Source organism: Aquarana catesbeiana, linkage group LG09 (assembly GCF_042186555.1).
Source record: "Aquarana catesbeiana isolate 2022-GZ linkage group LG09, ASM4218655v1, whole genome shotgun sequence".
NCBI lineage: Eukaryota > Metazoa > Chordata > Amphibia > Anura > Ranidae > Aquarana > Aquarana catesbeiana.
The window spans coordinates 241,591,906-241,612,903 of record NC_133332.1 but is presented as its reverse complement, the minus strand read 5'-3'; the positions used below and the strand labels follow the sequence as shown (position 1 = coordinate 241,612,903).

Sequence of the window (20,998 nt, the reverse complement as noted above, 5' to 3'; positions counted from 1 at the left end):
CTTGAGCAAAACCTGTACCACTCTGTATGTGATTTGAGGCTAGGATGGAGGTTCACCTTCCAGCAGGACAATGACCCCAAACCACTCAAGCAACACTTGAGTGGTTGTAAATGTAAATGTGTTGGAATGGCCTAGTCAAAGCCCAGACCTCAATCCAATAGAAAATCTGTGGTCAGACTTAAAGATTAATGTTCACAAGCGCAAACCATCCAACTTGAAGGAGCTGGAGCAGTTTTGCAAGGAGGAATGGGCAAAAATCCCAGTGGTAAGATGTGGCAAGCTCATAGAGACTTATCCAAAGCGACTTGGAGCTGTGATAGCCGCAAAAGGTGGCTCTACAAAGTATTGACTTTAGTTGGGTGAATAGTTATGCACATTCACTTTTTCTGTTATTTTATCCTATTTGTTGTTTGCTTCACAATAAAAAAAAAAAAATCTTCAAAGTTGTGGGCATGTTCTGTAAATTAAATGATGCAAATCCTCAAACAATCCATGTTAATTCCAGGTTGTGAGGCAACAAAACACGAAAAATGCCAAGGGGGTGAATACTTTTGCAAGGCACTGTATTTGTTCACATTGTGAAACTGTGAGGAATCTGAGCAATGGATTTCTTTCTTTCTTTCTTTATTTATTAAAATGCTTAACCTACGCAGTCTTACCCGAAGGCCTCAATGCGCAAAACAAAAAGACATTGACTTTAAAAGACCTTAAGAGAACCAACATACCAGCATGACAACATACAAAATAAAAGCCAGGAAGTATGTCCATCAAACCCCAATTAAAATTAGGCGACTCCAAAAGCTTGTACAAAAAGTACGGTTTTCAATTTCTTTCAGGATTTCAAAAAGTCATTCTCAGTTTCAGAGGCAAGGAGTTCCAGAATTCAGCTCCTTGTACTTCACTCATTCTCCCTCCGCATGTTTTCTTTTTAAATTTTGGAATCTTCAGTATGGACAAGTTCGCCAATCTCCAGGATTGGGTAGGCGCATATATGACGAATTTTTCCTTCAGATACTCTGGGCCACGTTCATGCAATGCCTTATGGACAAGACATCCAGTTTTGAACAGAACCCGTTCTTTCATGGGCAGCCAATACAGGGTTCTAAGGGATGGAGTGATGTGGTCACGACAACCAACACCTGTCACTAACCTTGCTGCGGCATTCTGAATCAACTGGAGCTTGTAGATGGTACAAGCAGGCAAACCCAAATACAGGGCATTACATTAGTCCAGTCAGCTGCTGATAATGGCATTGACCATGGCGATCTTGTCAGAGTCTGCGATATAGCAAAAAGTCAACCTCAGGAGTCTCAGGTAGAAGTGGCATGAACTCACCACCTGATTTACCTGAGGGCTCAGGTTCAACCTAGAGTCAAAGATGACGCCTAGGTCCCTGACCTGAGTGGCCGGAATCGGAAAAGGTTTAAAAGATACCGGCCGGGACGGAAACAGGTTGGAATACACCTGGTTACTGAAGATGATGCATTCAGTTTTGGTGCTATTTAGTTTTAGATAACTGACACCCATCCAAGATTGGATTTCCTCCAGACAGGAGGCCAGCATGACCTGATCCTCCCCTTTCTTGGATAACTTGAAGTAGATCTGGGTGTCATCAGCATAGACATGGAACAGGAGATTGTGACGGCGAATGATGTACAGCAGCGGCCTCATATAGATGTTAAAAAGGATCGGAGATAAAGCCGATCCTTGTGGGACCCCGCAAGACAGGGAGCTATCAGAGGAATAAAATGGTCCCAACTTTACCCTCTGAACCCTGTCTCGCAGGAACGAGGCTACCCATGCCAGAGCTATAAATATATAGGAGCTAGTGCGCAAAAAACCACAATATAAACCAAAAATATTCTGAAACTGACGGTAAAATACCCGATAAAGAGCTGCCAACATAGATGGGTCCACTCAGTTCCCCCAGGAAAGAATATTGAAATAAAAATATGTGGCGCTACTCTATCAATCAGTAACAATCAGATAATCAGAAACCACAACCGTAGTCATCTAAGATAAAGGATGAAATTGGCAAAGTGGGCTCCACTACATATAATCAATGCCAGAAAAAATATTAATATTATTAAAATATTATGACCTTAGGAAAGATAACACCATACAGGAGTTCATCAAAGAAGAGATCAGTTCTAAAATGTGGAAATGAATAAGTGAATACCAACAATTAGAATGCTCAATAGAATAAATACTGTGTCAATGCTCGGTAAAATAATTATAAACTATATCAACCACCCCTCCTCAAGTCACAATATAAAGTGAACCTGTGAATATAATAAAATGACTTCCCAAACTGGATGGACAACAAAAAATCCCTGATCGTGGACAATAAACACCAAATACAGCTAACAGTGTATCACAGGCAGCAGCTGAAAATCAAAATTCCTGGTGCTGATATCGAAATAAATCTTAAAAGTGAACCAAAATAAAACTAGATATAGCAAACTGACATAAAGTGCAAAAACATTTTCTGAGGTCAGCAAAAATTCCGTATAAATAATCCACAAAATAAAAATAAAATCCAAAATAGTGATACAATCATGACATATTAAACGTTCTAGTGCATTATTAGTGAATAATTAATAAATAAATAAATAAATAAAAATTTTTTTGAATACAATAGGACAGATAATCCCACAACAGATGCTGTCCCAGACGGTGACAATAGTGCAATTTAGTCCATACAAGCGTGCAATTGTGATAGGTGGTGTCCACAAGGAACAGTCTTTGAATAAAGTGCAAAATGTGCAGTAATTAGGTACAAATTTTATTGACAAACATAGTAACTTACATCTAAATTTTTGCTGACCTCAGAAAATTTTTTTGCACTTTATGTCAGTTTGCTATATCTAGTTTTATTTTGGTTCACTTTTAAGATTTATTTCGATATCAGCACCAGGAATTTTTGATTTTCAGCTGCTGCCTGTGATACACTGTTAGCTGTATTTGGTGTTTATTGTCCACGATCAGGGATTTTTTGTTGTCCATCCAGTTTGGGAAGTCATTTTATTATATTCACAGGTTCACTTTATATTGTGACTTGAGGAGGGGTGGTTGATATAGTTTATAATTATTTTACCGAGCATTGACACAGTATTTATTCTATTGAGCATTCTAATTGTTGGTATTCACTTATTCATTTCCACATTTTAGAACTGATCTCTTCTTTGATGAACTCCTGTATGGTGTTATCTTTCCTAAGGTCATAATATTTTAATAATATTAATATTTTTTCTGGCATTGATTATATGTAGTGGAGCCCACTTTGCCAATTTCATCCTTTATCTTAGATGACTACGGTTGTGGTTTCTGATTATCTGATTGTTACTGATTGATAGAGTAGCGCCTATCTTTATTTCAACATGCCAGAGCTATACCATCCATTCCTGCCACCATCTTCAACCTATCCACAAGTATAGAGTGGTCGATGGTATCAAAAGCTGCCGACAGATCCAGAAGTACCAAGGCCGAAGCTTCAGTCTCATCCAAGGCCCAGAGTAGGTCGTCCTGGACTTTCACCAGGGCTGTTACCGAGCCTCTCCCAGGCATAATCCTGACTGGAATTCATCAAAAATTTTATTAGACGCCAGGTGAAGTTGAAATTGCCATACCGCAGCTCGCTCCATGATTTTTGCCGAAAACAGCAGGGTGGAAATAGAGCGATCGTTGCTCAACACGGTGCGCTTCACGTAAGCTTTCTTTAGTAGGGGTATAACCACCGCCTGCTTCAGAATACATGGAACGACACCGGTAGCAAAAGACATGCTGACAATGTCTGCAATAAAAGGCGCCAAAGCATCTGAGGAGTCCTTCACCAACTACACAATGCAGGGATCAAGTGATGAGGACGAGGCTCTGGGAGATTTGAGGATGATTTTAATATCTTCTGGAGTCACCGGATAAAATACCAAGAAGTGGGTCCCTGCATATGGTGGGCATGTTTCTTCCACCTCCACTGATGAAATGTTTTTTCTAATAATTTCTATTTTCTCTTTAAAATAACAGGATAACATTTTGCATAATTCAACAGAGTTTTTCTCTTCCGGTTGACCACAAGTGGGATCAGCCAATCGCCTGGCCACCCTGAAGAGCTCTGCCGATGCGTTAGACGCATTTTTTATTTTGCGTGAGAAATTTTTTTCCTTGGCATTTTGCCTATTCCGGGCACATCTGGCTGCTAGGCTGTCTGAGGGCCTATCCAGAAGCAAGAGAGTAGTGCAGTCCAACCAGAAGTAACGGTTCTGCCGGCCGGAGAACCTGTTGTGGTCAGAGGTAGAGGGGAAGCTGTCGCCAGTAAGGGACTATCCACCTAATTACCAGGGACCACAGTGAGTAACTGAAGCAAGTACCGGAGCAGTATTCTCACCAACCGGGGACGGTGAAGAATCTGGAAATTTCAGTGGGAATCAAGCCTGGGACCCAGCCAGTGGAGGTGACGCTTGCAGAGCAGTCTTGCGTGTCAAGCCAGGGACCAAGCAGGCCAGCGGGGGTGAAGCTTCAGAGGTATCTAGAGTGCCAAGCTAGGGACCCAGCAGAGTAGTGGGGGTGACGCTTGAGTTAGATACCACCGTGAAGATTGGAGGAGCTCAAGGAATTCAGTGGCAGTGAATCAGCGGGTCTAGTGAAAAGACCAGGAGCTCAGTTGGCTGAAGAACTACAAGAAGCAATTGTAGTGAAAGTGAAAGGACTGTTTTACGTTTTGCGTTAGGAACTGTTAAAGACTGTTGCCATAGGAGACAGCATTGCTGGATGCCTTTCCCTGCATGGCTGTCCTCCTATTGAAGTCTTGGAGTCTGTCAATTAATCTTGCAACTACCTAAGGGTGTCCTGACCCTAACCCTCTCCCCCAAAAAAGTTTGTTAAGAAAAATAAAATTTCTTTTGCATTCAAGAAGTGTCTGGTGCCCAATATCTTTAACTACTCTGCACCCACCATGCCTCACAACTCACCACATACAGAAGGATGTCAGCTATCTCTGGCCCTGAAGGTTCTCATTAGACCGAAGGAGGCCTGGTACCTCGCTACACAAGATAACTGAAATACATCACAGGTGATATCATTTGCTGCTCAGTGATTGCAGTCTGCATCTCCCCCAGGTAATATCGGTACTTAAAATCTGGCCTGTTAGTGGGTCCTGAGGACAGGCGTTGAGAACCACTGCCATAGACAGATCTTGATTCGACCTGCCTAGGTCCTTCATGAAGGCTGTAGTATCTCCTGCCCGGCAGGTATGATGTCAGGTAAGAGACAGGTTAGCATCCATGGGATCCTTAAAGCATTTGTTACCCTAAAAAAAGAAATTTAAAAAATGGATCCTGTCCCTTAAAAGCATTTGGCCCCCTGTAACACCTGAAAAACCTGGTTGAACCTGCCAGTCTATACCCCTTTGTAAACTGACCACGGTTCATCATGGCTGCTGAGCCCTGACACTGTGGTCAGTTTACGTACCTTCGTCATCTGCTGTCTCCTGTCTGCTCTCTCCCCTCCCTCCCTACCTGTCAGCTTGTGATAGTGCCCGCCCCAGCCTCTCCTGCTGCTGAAATAACATGTATATTGTTATACTATCCGCTCTGTGTCCTAATCCTATGTCCCCCTGTGTGTGTGATTTATAAAAAAATGACAATCATACCTTATTTCAGCATGCCGCTCGGCGCTCAAGTGACCAGCCGGCTCTCTACTCCTCCTTTCCTGGCTGGGGAGGGGAATCTCGGCCTGCCTGCTGCAGCTGTCAGACAGGGAGAGGAGAAAGCCAGCCGGTCACATGATCACAAAGCGACGCTCTGAAATTAGGTATAAATCTGCATTTTATTTTATAACCCTGTGTCCCCCTGTGTGTGTGATTTATAAAATAAAATGGCGATTAGGGGACAGAGCGGATAGTATAAAGAAGTTAGAGTGGCTTAACAACCACTTCAAAGTAAAACTGTAGGCAACAATTTTTTTTTTCATTTTGGATAGAGTAAGGGAGGGTTATAACCCCTGCCATTTTTTCCCTCTGTTTCCCATTGGGGAGATTTTCCTTTACTTCTTTACCCATAGCTAAATAGTGAATAGTGTATGGCCAGCTTAAAGAAGTCAGTATAGGCACTATGTAAAGTGTGGTGGGGCATTTTTTAGAAATTGATTGATGCAATATCGCTTGTGTTTCCTTCAGGAAGCATTATAAATCGATCATTCTAATCAAGAGTTACAGGCTTTTCTAGTTGGGACTTGGTTGTCACTTGCTACTCAGCCACAAACCTTTTTGTATAATGGGAGGGACATTGATGCTCAGATACACATATATAGTAGCTCCAGTGCTAAACTTCCTGCATCTCCTGAGTGTCAGAGAGCTGTGTACTTTGTGGGACAATCGCAGGTAAGACAATGTGACTTATGGCATTTGCAAGGGACATATTATCATTATTTATCAATATGTATGTAATCACCTGTACAGAAAATTTGATATTTTAGTAAATGACATGGACATCCTTTGCTTGAGCATTGATCTCCATTTTAGGCTCAAAAGAAACAGAAGAGTGACAGTGACCATTATCTGCCATTAGGAGCAGGATGCTGTTATGGAGCAGGATGTCAGCTAACATTGGAACATACTGATCCCCGCTATACTATCTGTATTTTATTATAGTTTTATTAAGATCTTAAAGTGGTTGTTAAAGTGGTTGTAAACCCTAAAAAAAAAAAAAACTGCAAGACAGGGGCATAATGAGCTAGTATGCATAGCATACTAGCTCATTTTGAATTACTTACCTGAGATGGAAGCCCCCGCAGCGGTCCTCGTTCAACGCTCCGGCGGCCGACATCGCTCCCGGAGTTGCTTCCGGGTATCGTGGGCTCCAGCGCTGTGATTGGTCGGAGCCACAATGACGTCACTCCCAAGCATGTGTGTGGGAGCCGACACGTATGTGCGATTGATTCAGTTTGCTTCAGTGCGCATGTGCCGATGACGTTGGCACATGCAAATACAGGGGATATCTCCTAAACCATGCAGGTTTAGGAGATATCCAGGGTAGCTACAGGTAAGCCTAATTGAAGGCTTACCTGTAGCAAAAAGTGGTTGTAAAGGGTTTACAACCACTTTAATCCACAGGGTAAAATTTACATTATCCTCTCGGTTGATTCATGTAATGTCTTTGTGTGACTGTGCAGCAATATACCTGTATACCTGTGCAGCAATATACCTGTTTACAGAGTGCCGCACACGTGACCCACCGGCTCTCTTCTCTCTCGGCCTGACAGCTGCAGTGGGCTGAGCCAAGGATCCCCCCACTGACGTCAGTCTGGAGAGGAGGAGGAAAGGAGGAGAGAAGCGGCCCCGCCTGCTGCAGCTGTCATGCAAGTGAGGAGAGAGGTGGCGGGTCACGAGAGCGTTGATCGGCGCTGTGAAACAGGTATACATCTGCATTTTTTTTAATAAAGAACAGTCACAGGGGGACATTACATGAATAAACCGAGAGAATAATGTAAATTTAACCCTAATTTGAGCAGCAGGAGGGGAGGGGGCAGGCATGGACACGGAGCAGGCAGGGAAGGGAGGGGGGAGAGGATCGAGGAGAGCACAGAGGAGACACAAGAGACACAGCGGATGACGGTGGCACATAAACTGATCACAGTGTCAGGGCTCAGTGGTCAGTTTACAAAGGGGAGGGCAGAACGAGGCAGGATCAGCCACAGGGTGGATTTGATTCAAATCACTATTTAAAAGGCTTGATTTAAATCAACTTGATTTAAAACATAATTTTTAACCACTTGCCGCTTGCCATATAGCAATATGACATCGGCAAAGTGGTTGCGATATCCTGACCATATATGATACATACATACATACATCATATGACGTCGCCAGGATATCAAGCCGCTGCTCACCCCCGGGGGCGCGCATCATGGCGATCGTTGTTGCGGTGTGTCAATCTGACACACCGCAACGCCGATCTAGGTAAAGAGTCTCTGGCAGAGACTCTTTACCACGTGATCAGCCGTGTTCAATCGCGGCTGATCACGATGTAAACAGGAAGAGCCGTTGATCGGCTTTTCCTCACTCGTGTCTTTCAGACGTGAATAGAGGAGAGCCAATCAGCTGCTCCTCTGACGGGGGGGGGGGTCTGTGCTGATTATCAGCGCAGCCCTCCTGAGGATGCCCACACTGGACCACCAGGGACGCCACCAGGACCACCAGGGATGCTCACCACTAGTCACCACCAGGTATGCCAATCAGTGCCCACAATGGATGCCAATCAGTGCCCACAATGGACATCACTGATTGGTAGGTATTATTGTTTGGAACTGATTGACATCCATCAGTACCATCCATTAATTTACATCAGTGCCACCTATCAGTGCCCATCCATGCCCATCCATGCCACCTATCAGTGCCAATCCGTGCCACCTATCAGTGCCCATCCATGCCGCCTATTAGTGCCCATCGGTGCCACCTATGTGTACCCATCAGTGCTGCATATAAGTGCCACCTATCAGTGCCCCATCAGTGCTGCATATTATTGCCCATCATTAGTGCCCATCAGTGCCACCTCATTGGTGCCCATCAGTGCCCCTCAGTGCAGCCCCATCAGTGCCCATCAGTGAAGGAGAAAACGTACTTATTAAAGTTTCCTGATGACGCATGTGTGTATGCGAAACGCGTAGAGACTTCTGGGTAATTACGGACGTCACTTCCTGCTCACGGACCCGTACCAAATTGAGGCCTAGAAAGGGATAGAGAAACAGAGCGGCGTGACAGATTCCTAAAACAAATAGCTGGACAGACTCAGTGCCGGTCTCTAGGCACTACAAAGTGAGTTTGCATTTTGTATATTGTGAATACTTACTTTTTAGTCAAGATAAATAAATATTTTATGCATACATGATGTGCAATGATGGATGTTTAATTTTGATGGGATACCATCACTGATATGGAGAAATAAGGAAGCACCTAGCGGTAAACTAGCTAGAGCAAAGCCAGGATAGTGGAGTGGTTATCCCAGATGAACCAAAGGCAAAATTCTTTCTAGGCTCTGGTAAGTGCCCATTTTAGATGGTGGTGGTGGCACACGAATTGGTGAAAAGATTCAGCATGAAGCACGCATGAAAATTTGAGAATATATATGATAAATGGAAATGGACTCCGGAAATATTAAATACTTACCCATTTAGGAATTTATATCTACATTCTACTATTAAAGTAGATTTAACCACTTGAGCCCCGGACCATTATGCTGCCTAAGGACCAGAGGTCTTTTTCCAATTTGGCACTGCGTCGCTTTAACTGCTAATTGCGCGGTCATGCAATGCTGTACCCAAACGAAATTTGCGTCCTTTTCTTCCCACAAATAGAGCTTTCTTTTGATGGTATTTGATCACCTCTGCAGTTTTTATTTTTTGCGCTATAAACGGAAAAAGACCGAAAATTTTGAAAAAAAATGATATTTTCTACTTTTTGTTATAAAAAAAATCCAATAAACTAAATTTTAGTCATACATTTAGGCCAAAATGTATTCGGCCACATGTCTTTGGTAAAAAAAATGTCAATAAGCATATATTTATTGGTTTGCGCAAAAGTTATAGCGTCTACAAACTAGGGTACATTTTCTGTAATTTACACAGCTTTTAGTTTATGACTGCCTATGTCATTTCTTGAGGTGCTAAAATGGCAGGGCAGTACAAACCCCCCCCCAAATGACCCTATTTTGGAAAGTAGACACCCCAAGGAAATTGCTGAGAGGCATGTTGAACCCATTGAATATTTATTTTTTTTGTCCCAAGTGATTGAATAATGACAAAAAAAAAAAAATATTTACAAAAAGTTGTCACTAAATGATATATTGCTCACACAGGCCATGGGCCTATGTGGAATTGCACCCCAAAATACATTCAGCTGCTTCTCCTGAGTATGGGGATACCACATGTGTGGGACTTTTTGGGAGCTTAGCCGCGTACGGGGCCCCGAAAACCAAGCACCGCCTTCAGGATTTCTAAGGGTGTAAATTTTTGATTTCACTCTTCACTGCCTATCACAGTTTTGGAGGCCATGGAATGCCCAGGTGGCACAAAACCCCCCCAAATGACCCCATTTTGGAAAGTAGACACCCCAAGCTATTTGCTGAGAGGCATATTGAGTCCATGGAATATTTTATATTTTGACACAAGTTGCGGGAAAGTGACACTTTTTTTTTTTTTTTGCACAAAGTTGTCACTAAATGATATATTGCTCACACAGGCCATGGGCATATGTGGAATTGCACCCCAAAATACATTTAGCTGCTTCTCCTGAGTATGGGGATACCACATGTGTGGGACTTTTTGGGAGCCTAGCCGCGTACGGGGCCCCGAAAACCAAGCACCGCCTTCAGGATTTCTAAGGGTGAAAATTTTTGATTTCACTCTTCACTGCCTATCACAGTTTCGGAGGCCATGGAATGCCCAGGTGGCACAAAACCCCCCCAAATGACCCCATTTTGGAAAGTAGACACCCCAAGCTATTTGCTGAGAGGCATGGTGAGTATTTTGCAGCTCTCATTTGTTTTTGAAAATGAAGAAAGACAAGAAAAAACTTTTTTTTTTTTCTTTTTTCAATTTTCAAAACTTTGTGACAAAAAGTGAGGTCTACAAAATACTCACTATACCTCTCAGCAAATAGCTTGGGGTGTCTACTTTCCAAAATGGGGTCATTTGGGGGGGTTTTGTGCCACCTGGGCTTTCCATGGCCTTCGAAACTGTGATAGGCAGTGAAGAGTGAAATCAAAAATTCACGCCCTTAGAAAGCCTGAAGGCGGTGCTTGGTTTTCAGGGTCCCGTACGCGGCTAGGCTCCCAAAAAGTCTCACACATGTGGTATCCCCGTACTCAGGAGAAGCAGCAGAATTTATTTTGGGGTGTAATTTCACATATTCCCATGGCATGTTTGAGCAATATATCATTTAGTGACAACTTTGTGCAAAAAAAAAAAAAAAAAAAAAAAAAAAAATTGTCTCTTTCCCGCAACTTGTGTCGCAATATAAAATATTCCATGGACTCGACATGCCTCTCAGCAAATAGCTTGGGGTGTCTACTTTCCAAAATGGGGTCATTTGGGGGGGTTTTGAACTGTCCTGGCATTTTATGCACAACATTTAGAAGCTTATGTCACACATCACTCACTCTTCTAACCACTTGAAGACAAAGCCCTTTCTGACACTCATTGTTTACATGAAAAAGTAATTTTTTTTTGCAAAAAAATTACTTTGAACCCCCAAACATTATATATTTTTTTAAAGCAAATGCCCTACAGATTAAAATGGTGGGTGTTTCATTTTTTTTTTCACACAGTATTTGCGCAGCGATTTTTCAAACGCATTTTTTGGGGAAAAAACACACTTTTTAAAATTTTAATGCACTAAAACACACTATATTGCCCAAATGTTTGATGAAATAAAAAAGATGATCTTAGGCCGAGTACATGGATACCAAACATGACATGCTTTAAAATTGCGCACAAACGTGCAGTGGCAACAAAATAAATACATTTTTAAAAGCCTTTAAAAGCCTTTACAGGTTACCACTTTAGATTTACAGAGGAGGTCTACTGCAAAAATTACTGCCCTCGATCTGACCTTCGCGGCGATACCTCACATGCATGGTGCAAATGCTGTTTACATTTGACGACAGACCGCCGCTTGCGTTCGCCTTAGCGCGAGAGCAGGGTGCTTTTTTTTTTTCTTTATTATTTTTTTGCTTTTTTATCTTATTTTTAAACTGTTCCTTTCATTTTTTTTTTTTTTTAATCATTTTTATTGTTATCTCGGGGAATGTAAATATCCCCTATGATAGCAATAGGTAGTGACAGGTACTCTTTTTTGAAAAAATTGGGGTCTATTAGACCCTAGATCTCTCCTCTGCCCTCAAAGCATCTGATGACACCAAGATCGGTGTGATAAAATGCTTCCCCAATTTCCCAATGGCACTATTTACATCCGGCGAAATCTAAGTCATAAAATGCTCGTAGCTTCTGGTTTCTTAGGCCATAGAGATGTTTGGAGCCACTCTGGTCTCTGATCAGCTCTATGGTCAGCTGGCTGAATCACCAGCTGCATTCTCAGGTTCCCTGTTGAGACAGGAGAGCCAGAGAAAAACACGGAAGACGGTGGGGGGGGGGGCATTCCCTCCCACGGCTTGTAAAAGCAGTCTAGAGGCTAATTAGCCACTAGGATTGCTTTTACATGAAAGCCGACCGCTGGCTGAAAAGAATGATACCAAGATGATACCTAAACCTGCAGGCATCATTCTGGTATAACCATTCAAAGTCGTGAATGGCGTACCTGAAGACAAAAAAATGGTTAACAATAAAGCACAGTAAACGGTAAAGTATAAAAAATTGCATACCTGAAAAGCAAACATGATAAAACATAATAACAATAAAACATTGCAGAATAGAATACAGTAAAAAAGAGCAGAACAAGAGAGAGAGAATAGAGAGAGAGAGAACAATAAAACGACAACTATTTTTTTTTATTTTATATATATATTTTTTTTTTTACACTTTTTTTGTAACTAACTTTTATAACGGTAACCGGTTCCAGGTTCGGGTCTCTCAAAATGCGATGGCATCTTGGGAGACCCTGTGAAAGTGTGCCTAGTCTGTGCAATGCTGTACCCTACGCTAATACTCAACTAATGAATGGTAGCGTTCAAAACATTCACCAATGCAAAGACCAGGATTGTCAGGACAGGAGGGACAATAATAGCGGGTGTCACGCCTATATTCGCGCTTGCTGCAGACACGACATCTTTTTTGGGGGGGTTCGTTGGGTAGGGGTACTCGGGAGGACATAAAGAAAATGCCTCTCATGCAGCCGACTGCATTTGGTTGTGGATGTGAATGGGGGAAGTACGGGCGCTGCAGAAGCGGTGGGTTCCCAATTAGGATTGGCGAATGCAGCAGGAAGGGCACTATGGGCACGACGGGCCTGTGTTTGTCTTCTTGGTGGCAGCGGGACACTACTTGTGCTTGCCACCTCACCAGCTTGAACTGCACTTTTGGGACTCGCCACGTCACCAAGTGTTACTGCAGTGCTGGTTTGACTACGACCGGGGTGTACTAGGCCGCTGGCGCTTGCCAGTTCAATAAAAAGCTACCAAAAAAACTGTTAGCGATCGCAGGGATCAGGCCTGACTCTGCGAACGCTGCAGTTATGCGTTAAGTGTTTTGTAAGTGACAGTGATTGATCGATACTGCACTTGGGTGGGCTGGGCGGAGGGGCAAAATGCAGGTGCTAGCAGGTATCTGGGCTGATCCCGCTAACACTGCATTTTTGGGAACCCTAAACTGCTGGGGACGCTAGTATAGATCTGATCGGATCAGATATTGATCCGTTCAGATACTATACCACTAAGGGAGGTGTACGGTGCGTGCGTGGGTGTTAGCGGTACTGGCGCTAATCTGACGCTGCTTGGGGCTGGTGCTTGCCAGTTCACCAAAATACTACCAAAAAAACTGTTAGCGATCGCAGGGATCAGGCCTGACTCTGCGAACGCTGCAGTTATGCGTTTAGTGTTTTGTAAGTGTCAGTGATCGATCAATACTGCACTTGGGTGGGCTGGGCTGGGCCGGGCCGGGCGGAGGGGCAAAACGCAGGTGCTAGCAGGTATCTGGGCTGATCCCGCTAACACTGCGTTTTTGGGAACCCTAAACTGCTGGGGACGCTAGTATAGATCTGATCGGATCAGATATTGATCCGATCAGATACTATACCACTAAGGGAGCTGTACGGTGCGTGCGTGGGTGTTAGCGGTACTGGCGCTAATCTGACGCTGCTTGGGGCTGGTGCTTGCCAGTTCACCAAAATACTACCAAAAAAACTGTTAGCGATCGCAGGGATCAGGCCTGACTCTGCGAACGCTGCAGTTATGCGTTTAGTGTTTTGTAAGTGTCAGTGATCGATCGATACTGCACTTGGGTGGGCTGGGCTGGGCCGGGCGGAGGGGCAAAACGCAGGTGCTAGCAGGTATCTGGGCTGATCCCGCTAACACTGCGTTTTTGGGAACCCTAAACTGCTGGGGACGCTAGTATAGATCTGATCGGATCAGATATTGATCCGATCAGATACTATACCACTAAGGGAGCTGTACGGTGCGTGCGTGGGTGTTAGCGCTACTGGCGCTAACCTGACGCTGCCTGGGGCTGGTGCTTGCCAGTTCACCAAAATGCTACCAAAAAAACTGTTAGCGATCGCAGGGATCAGGCCTGACTCTGCGAACGCTGCAGTTATGCGTTTAGTGTTTTGTAAGTGTCAGTGATCGATCAATACTGCACTTGGGTGGGCTGGGCTGGGCCGGGCCGGGCGGAGGGGCAAAATGCAGGTGCTAGCAGGTATCTGGGCTGATCCCGCTAACACTGCATTTTTGGGAACCCTAAACTGCTGGGGACGCTAGTATAGATCTGATCGGATCAGATATTGATCCGTTCAGATACTATACCACTAAGGGAGGTGTACGGTGCGTGCGTGGGTGTTAGCGGTACTGGCGCTAATCTGACGCTGCTTGGGGCTGGTGCTTGCCAGTTCACCAAAATACTACCAAAACAACTGTTAGCGATCGCAGGGATCAGGCCTGACTCTGCGAACGCTGCAGTTATGCGTTTAGTGTTTTGTAAGTGTCAGTGATCGATCAATACTGCACTTGGGTGGGCTGGGCTGGGCCGGGCCGGGCGGAGGGGCAAAACGCAGGTGCTAGCAGGTATCTGGGCTGATCCCGCTAACACTGCGTTTTTGGGAACCCTAAACTGCTGGGGACGCTAGTATAGATCTGATCGGATCAGATATTGATCCGATCAGATACTATACCACTAAGGGAGCTGTACGGTGCGTGCGTGGGTGTTAGCGGTACTGGCGCTAATCTGACGCTGCTTGGGGCTGGTGCTTGCCAGTTCACCAAAATACTACCAAAAAAACTGTTAGCGATCGCAGGGATCAGGCCTGACTCTGCGAACGCTGCAGTTATGCGTTTAGTGTTTTGTAAGTGTCAGTGATCGATCGATACTGCACTTGGGTGGGCTGGGCTGGGCCGGGCGGAGGGGCAAAACGCAGGTGCTAGCAGGTATCTGGGCTGATCCCGCTAACACTGCGTTTTTGGGAACCCTAAACTGCTGGGGACGCTAGTATAGATCTGATCGGATCAGATATTGATCCGATCAGATACTATACCACTAAGGGAGCTGTACGGTGCGTGCGTGGGTGTTAGCGCTACTGGCGCTAACCTGACGCTGCCTGGGGCTGGTGCTTGCCAGTTCACCAAAATGCTACCAAAAAAACTGTTAGCGATCGCAGGGATCAGGCCTGACTCTGCGAACGCTGCAGTTATGCGTTTAGTGTTTTGTAAGTGACAGTGATTGATCGATACTGCACTTGGGCTGGGCCGGGCGGAGGGGCAAAACGCAGGTGCTAGCAGGTATCTGGGCTGATCCCGCTAACACTGCATTTTTGGGAACCCTGGGGTTCTGATCGGATGGTAGTTCTGATGGTATAGATATTGATCCGATCAGATACTATACCACTAAGGGAGGCGTATGCTGCGTGCGTGGGTGTTAGCGGTACTGGCGCTAATCTGACGCTGCCTGGGGCGACGCATATCACCGCCGGGCGATCAGGGGGCTAAACCTTTATTCGGTAATAAACGGCGGGTGCCCTGACACTATAAAAAATAAACAAACTAACCAGCGTCACCCGTAACAGTTATACGGTGATCAGAGGTGAAAGGGTTAACTAGGGGACCATCAAGGGGTTAAAACATTTATTCGGTAGTATATGGGGGTCCCTGTCGCTATAAAACGCTGACGGCGAACCTAAATATTTAGGTCCCTAACTAGCGTCACCAGCGACACTAATACAGCGATCAGAAAAAAGATCACTTAGCGACACTGGTGACAGGGGGTGATCAAGGGGTTAAAACTTTATTAGGGGGGGTTAGGGGGGTATCCTAGACCTACAGGGGGGTAATACTAACTGTCCCAACACTGTAACTGTCACAAACTGACACCAATGCAGTAATCAGAAAAAAAAAAAAAACTGCTGGTGTCAGTTTGTGACGGGGGGGGGGGGGGGTGATTGGGGGCGATCGGGGGGGGGGGGGGATCGGGGTGTTTTGTGTGCCTGGCATGTTCTACTGTGTGTGTGTAGTGTTGTGCACTCACATACCTGTCTTCTCTCCTCGGGCCGGAACGGAAATAACCGAGCCGAGGAGAGATGACATAATTTCCTTTGCTGCTGTTTAGCATACAGCAGCAAAGGAATGATGTGATTGGCCGGCGGCGATCGCGAGGGGGGGGCCACGAACGGATGGCCTCCTCCTCATCTCCGATCGCCGTGGGACAAAAGACGACCGCCTCGGGCACCGGGGGGGGGTCCGATCGGACCGCCCAACCGCGGAAGGCAAATCACGTATATGTATGTGATTTTGCCTGTCCGTGCCACCTTGCCGACGTAAATCGGCGTGAGGCGGTCGGCAAGTGGTTAAATAGACACGTACAAGGGAGCCTGCAATGTCACCGCTGTCCCTTCTCCTATGAAGCCTCCATCTTCTTTCTGGGTATCGCGGCTCCGGCACTGTGATTGGCCTACCATGTACCATGTAGGTTTAGGAGATATTTCTTGCACCTACAGGTAAGCCTTAATCTAGGCTTACCTGTAGGTAAAAGCGGTCTGTAAGGGTTTACAACCACTTTAAGGACCAGAAGGATTTACCCCCTTAATGACCAGGCCATTTTTTGCAACACAGCACTGCATCGCTTTAACTGACAATTGCGCGGTCATGCGACGTTGTACACAAACAAAATTTATGTCCTTTTTTCCCACAAATAGGGCTTTCATTTGGTGGTATTTGATCACCTATGCGGTTTTTATTTTTTGCGCTATAAACAAAAAAATGTCAATTTTGAGAAAACCCAATATTTTTTACTTTTTGCTATAATAAATAAATAAATAAAAAATTCTACAATAGTTTAGGCCAATATGTATTCATCTATATATTTTTGGTAAAAAAAAAAAAAAAATCGCAATAAGCGTATATTGATAGATTTGTGCCAAAGTTATAGCGTCTACAAAATAGGGGATATATTTATGGCATTTTTATCATTCTTTTTTTTTTTACTAGTAATGGCAGTGATCAGCAATTTTTAGCCAGCCTGCGACATTGCGGAGGACAGATCGGACACTTTTTTGGGACCATTGACATTTATACAGTGATCAGACCTAAAAATAACCACTGATTACTGTATAAATGTCACTGGCAGGGAAGGGGGTTAACACTAGGGGGTGATCAAGGGGTTAAGTGTTCCCTAGGGAGGTGTTTCTAACTGTGGAGGGAGTGTACTGACTGGGAGTAGAGAAAGATCGCTGTTCCTGATTACTAGGAACCGCAGATCTCTTTCTACTTCCCTGACAGCACGGAGATCTGTCTGTTTACATTGACAGATACCCGTTCTGGCTCTCTGAGGAGTGATCGTGGGTCGCCAGTGGACATCGCGGCTGCCGGCCACACACATCAACTCCGGCGTCCCGGGCACGCCCCCTAGAGCTCTTAAAGCGGCCGACGTACACCTACCAAGATTCGCGCAGCCACGCCAACCTGCTGCAGTATAATAACGGCGGCTGGTCGGCAAGCGGTTAGAGTCTCTCATATAATCTTCCAACACTTTTGAGAGGTGGTCTTAAATGAAAGACCATCGCTTTAAGCTCAAAAGAAGCCACACCTGATGGGGCAGAGGTAGCTTGGCAAGGGATCTTCAGCCAGCTGTATGGCCTTCCACTATTAGAATCACAGTGCAGGAAGCCAGGTCATGCTACTTTGAAGACTTGAGAGGATTTGGTCTAACATATTGGCTGCTTCTGAGGACTGCTTCTCTGTGACATCTCTTGACCAATTGGACTATCTCCCATCTTGATCTGTAGCCCAAACATGAAGGACCCATACTTTGGTGTTTACAACATAATAAGCCTTGCCCATTTGAGTCCACTTACTCCGGTAAGCCTCCTCACTAACCAGTGGTGGTTCTATTGTCTGTGTCTTCAATTCAACACTGATTTTACGTGGAATTCCACTTCTGACTACATAATCTGTTTTCACTGTTATATTTATTGTTTAAAAACTCTTTACATAATGGCACATGGACTTTAGTTTGGGTGTGAATTTCACATTACTTTTCACAGTTTTTTTTGTGGTCATTGCACAGTATATATTACTTTGTATATGAATGTTTATCATCATGAGTTTTTGAGCGCTGCAAAAAATTTTATCTTTCACATATCTCTTGATTTACACTTGTCTTAGTGTTGTGCTGGCTGCTATTTGATATATGTCAGCGCGATATACACCAATTTTTCCATTTATCTTCCAATAGAGACTACTCATTCAACTTATTCACGTGTAAAAACATCCTCTGCCAGTTGAGCTCTCACATTACATTTCTGACCCACGCATGTAATGTAAGGTCATAAAATAGCTGGTGTCCCTTTAAATGGGATCTTTTATCATCCTTTATTTCTTTTCCACTGCAGGAGGGATCTGGTCCTTTTAAATGCAATCCTCTCACCCCAGTAGGCATTCTTACTTCTCCATTTCTCCAGGTTATTAAGGGATTATTACAAAAAAGGAGAACTCATTAGTGCTTTACCTTCTAAAAACCATTAAACGGCTCTCGTGCGCTGGATCACGTGCTAGATACGTGATCCAGCACTTCCGGATAGGGGCCACGCATGCGCAAGCCGATCAGCGTGTCCTGGCCAATGAATGACCACCGACATCCACTGATCAGCGCAGAGGATCATAGGACAGAGCTCTGTGAATGTAAACAATGCAAAGCAGGGAATAAAATCCGGCACATTCCTTAGTAAAAGCACCTCACAGTGAATGTACCAAGCACTCTTAGGCCTCTTGCACACGGTACGGATGTACGAGCTTCTGCTTTTCTGCATATGCGTGTTTGCACATTACCGTGCACCATACAAAATTCCATCCATATGCAGCGGTACCCCCGTAGGGGCTGCTAAAAGTTGTGGTCCACCTGTCACCCTGCCCAGCCCAATCACCTTGGAGAAAATGAACAGTCAATATGTTTGTTTTTTTATTTTTATTGAGGGATTTGAACTTGGATAGGGATGAGAATTTATGGGATGCCCAGTAGAACGAACAATTGGTTGATTGTATCTCAATCAGTTAGGACAATTATATACACTTTACAGCTCAAGTCTCCTCCAGCACAACACTTGACTTCCAGGCACAGCTAGCACATGCTTAGGCCGAACACTGACTCAGTCAGGCCCTAGAAATTGACATCTGTATGCGGGACCGCGGGTCACTTTTATGCCGCGTACACACGGTCGGACTTTTCGTCTACAAAAGTCCGACAGCCTGTCCGACATACTTCCGACGTACCTTCGGCGGACTTGCGGCAGACTTTCTTACGAACGGACTTGCACACACACGACCACACAAAAGTACGACAGCCTAGTACGCGGTGACGTACACCAAGTCCGACGAGACTATAAAACGGAAGTTCAATAGCCCGTACGACACCCTTTGGGCTCCTTCTGCTAATCTCGTGTTTATCTCGTGTTAGTAGAAGTTTGGTGAGAGACGATTCGCGCTTGTGAGACTCGTATTTTTCAGTTCGTTTTAACTGTTGTTCAGTCTGTGCTTGTGAGGTTTGTATCTGCTTTTCAGTGCGTTTGGTCAGTTGGCATTGAGAAATCTTTGTTTTATTGGCCGCTCGTTCCTGATTTTCAGGTCGTTCTTCACAGGCCTTGCTGTTCTTCAGTGCGTTCTGTTTAGTGCGTTCTGACCAGCCGACCGTTTTGAAGCCATGTTACCTGTACGTACTCGTCGTAGAGCTCGTGCATTGTATGTGCTTGGTGCTGTAGTTTATTCTTCAGCCCAAGACCAGTCCATGAACAGGGCGAGGAGGAGTTCATGGACCAAGAATTGGTTGCTTCAGCGTGACCAGTTCTGTCACATGCCTTTGCTCCGTGAGATCCGTGAGAATAATCCTGAGGATTTCAGGAACTTTCTCCGGATGACGGACCCCGTTTTTGACCGTTTGTTGGCTTTGCTGACCCCCTATATCAGCAGGCAGGATACCTGCATGAGGCAAGCCATCACTCCGGAGCAGAGGCTGGTCGCTACCTTGCGGTATTTGGCCACAGGGAGAAGCCTGCAGGACCTTAAGTTCTCGACAGGCATCTCCCCCCAGGCTCTGGGGATCATTATCCCAGAGACCTGTTCTGCCATCATACAGGTCCTGCAGAAGGACTATATTAAGGTAAGATATTTTTCTTTTATTAGCATCACATGTTCTTTTATGTAATCTTTGATAATGTGATGTATTTCTTGCTTCAAACACTACTTACCATCATTGCAATATAGTGTGAATGTCCCCTTTTTATCCTCACACATGCTGGAATTTTTTCCTGTTATTTTTTGTCATGCATGTATATTTTCCTTCAATAACCTACCTTCCCAGCATGAAGTGATGGGAACATATCCACCTAGTCTACTCATTTGGAATGTATTTTGTTTGAGTGTATTTAGTGTGCTGCTAATGAGCAATTATCTAGATTTCACAACCCCCCCACCCCCCCCCCCCCCCACCTAAACTCACTCCAAATAGTGTGCTGCTAATGAGCAATTATCTAGATTTCACAACCCCCCCACCCCCACCCTCGTTAAAATTTGCTGGAATGTTCTGTGGTGTTGATTTGTCTAAAGCAAATATATGTTGCACTTTGCAAAATGCATGTGCACTCTACAAGTGCATTTGTTCCAGTGCTTTAGTAAATGAGCAGAAGCTCTGCTGATTTCCATCATCAAATCATATGCAAGCCTCAAAGTGTTTTCATTAATTGCCCTTGCATGTGATTGTGTACTCCTTGCAACATGAATGCCTTTTTACATTACCTCATTTACTGTAAGCTGGTTAGCAACTGCACCTGCAGAGTGCGACAACTGCAGTCTTGTAGCCT

At 44.6% G+C, this 20,998-nt stretch overlaps 1 protein-coding gene across 1 annotated transcript in view; it reads left to right on the top strand.

Annotated features, from left to right (window-relative positions):
- The first annotated feature begins 3,445 nt into the window (after positions 1–3,445).
- The window catches only part of LOC141109013 (Golgi-associated plant pathogenesis-related protein 1-like), a 57,318-nt gene continuing 39,765 nt past the window's right edge, over positions 3,446–20,998 (top strand). The window contains exon 1 of the mRNA XM_073600971.1: positions 3,446–3,515. Within this exon, the coding sequence (XP_073457072.1) occupies positions 3,446–3,515 (70 nt within the window). The remainder of the gene's footprint in view (positions 3,516–20,998) is intronic.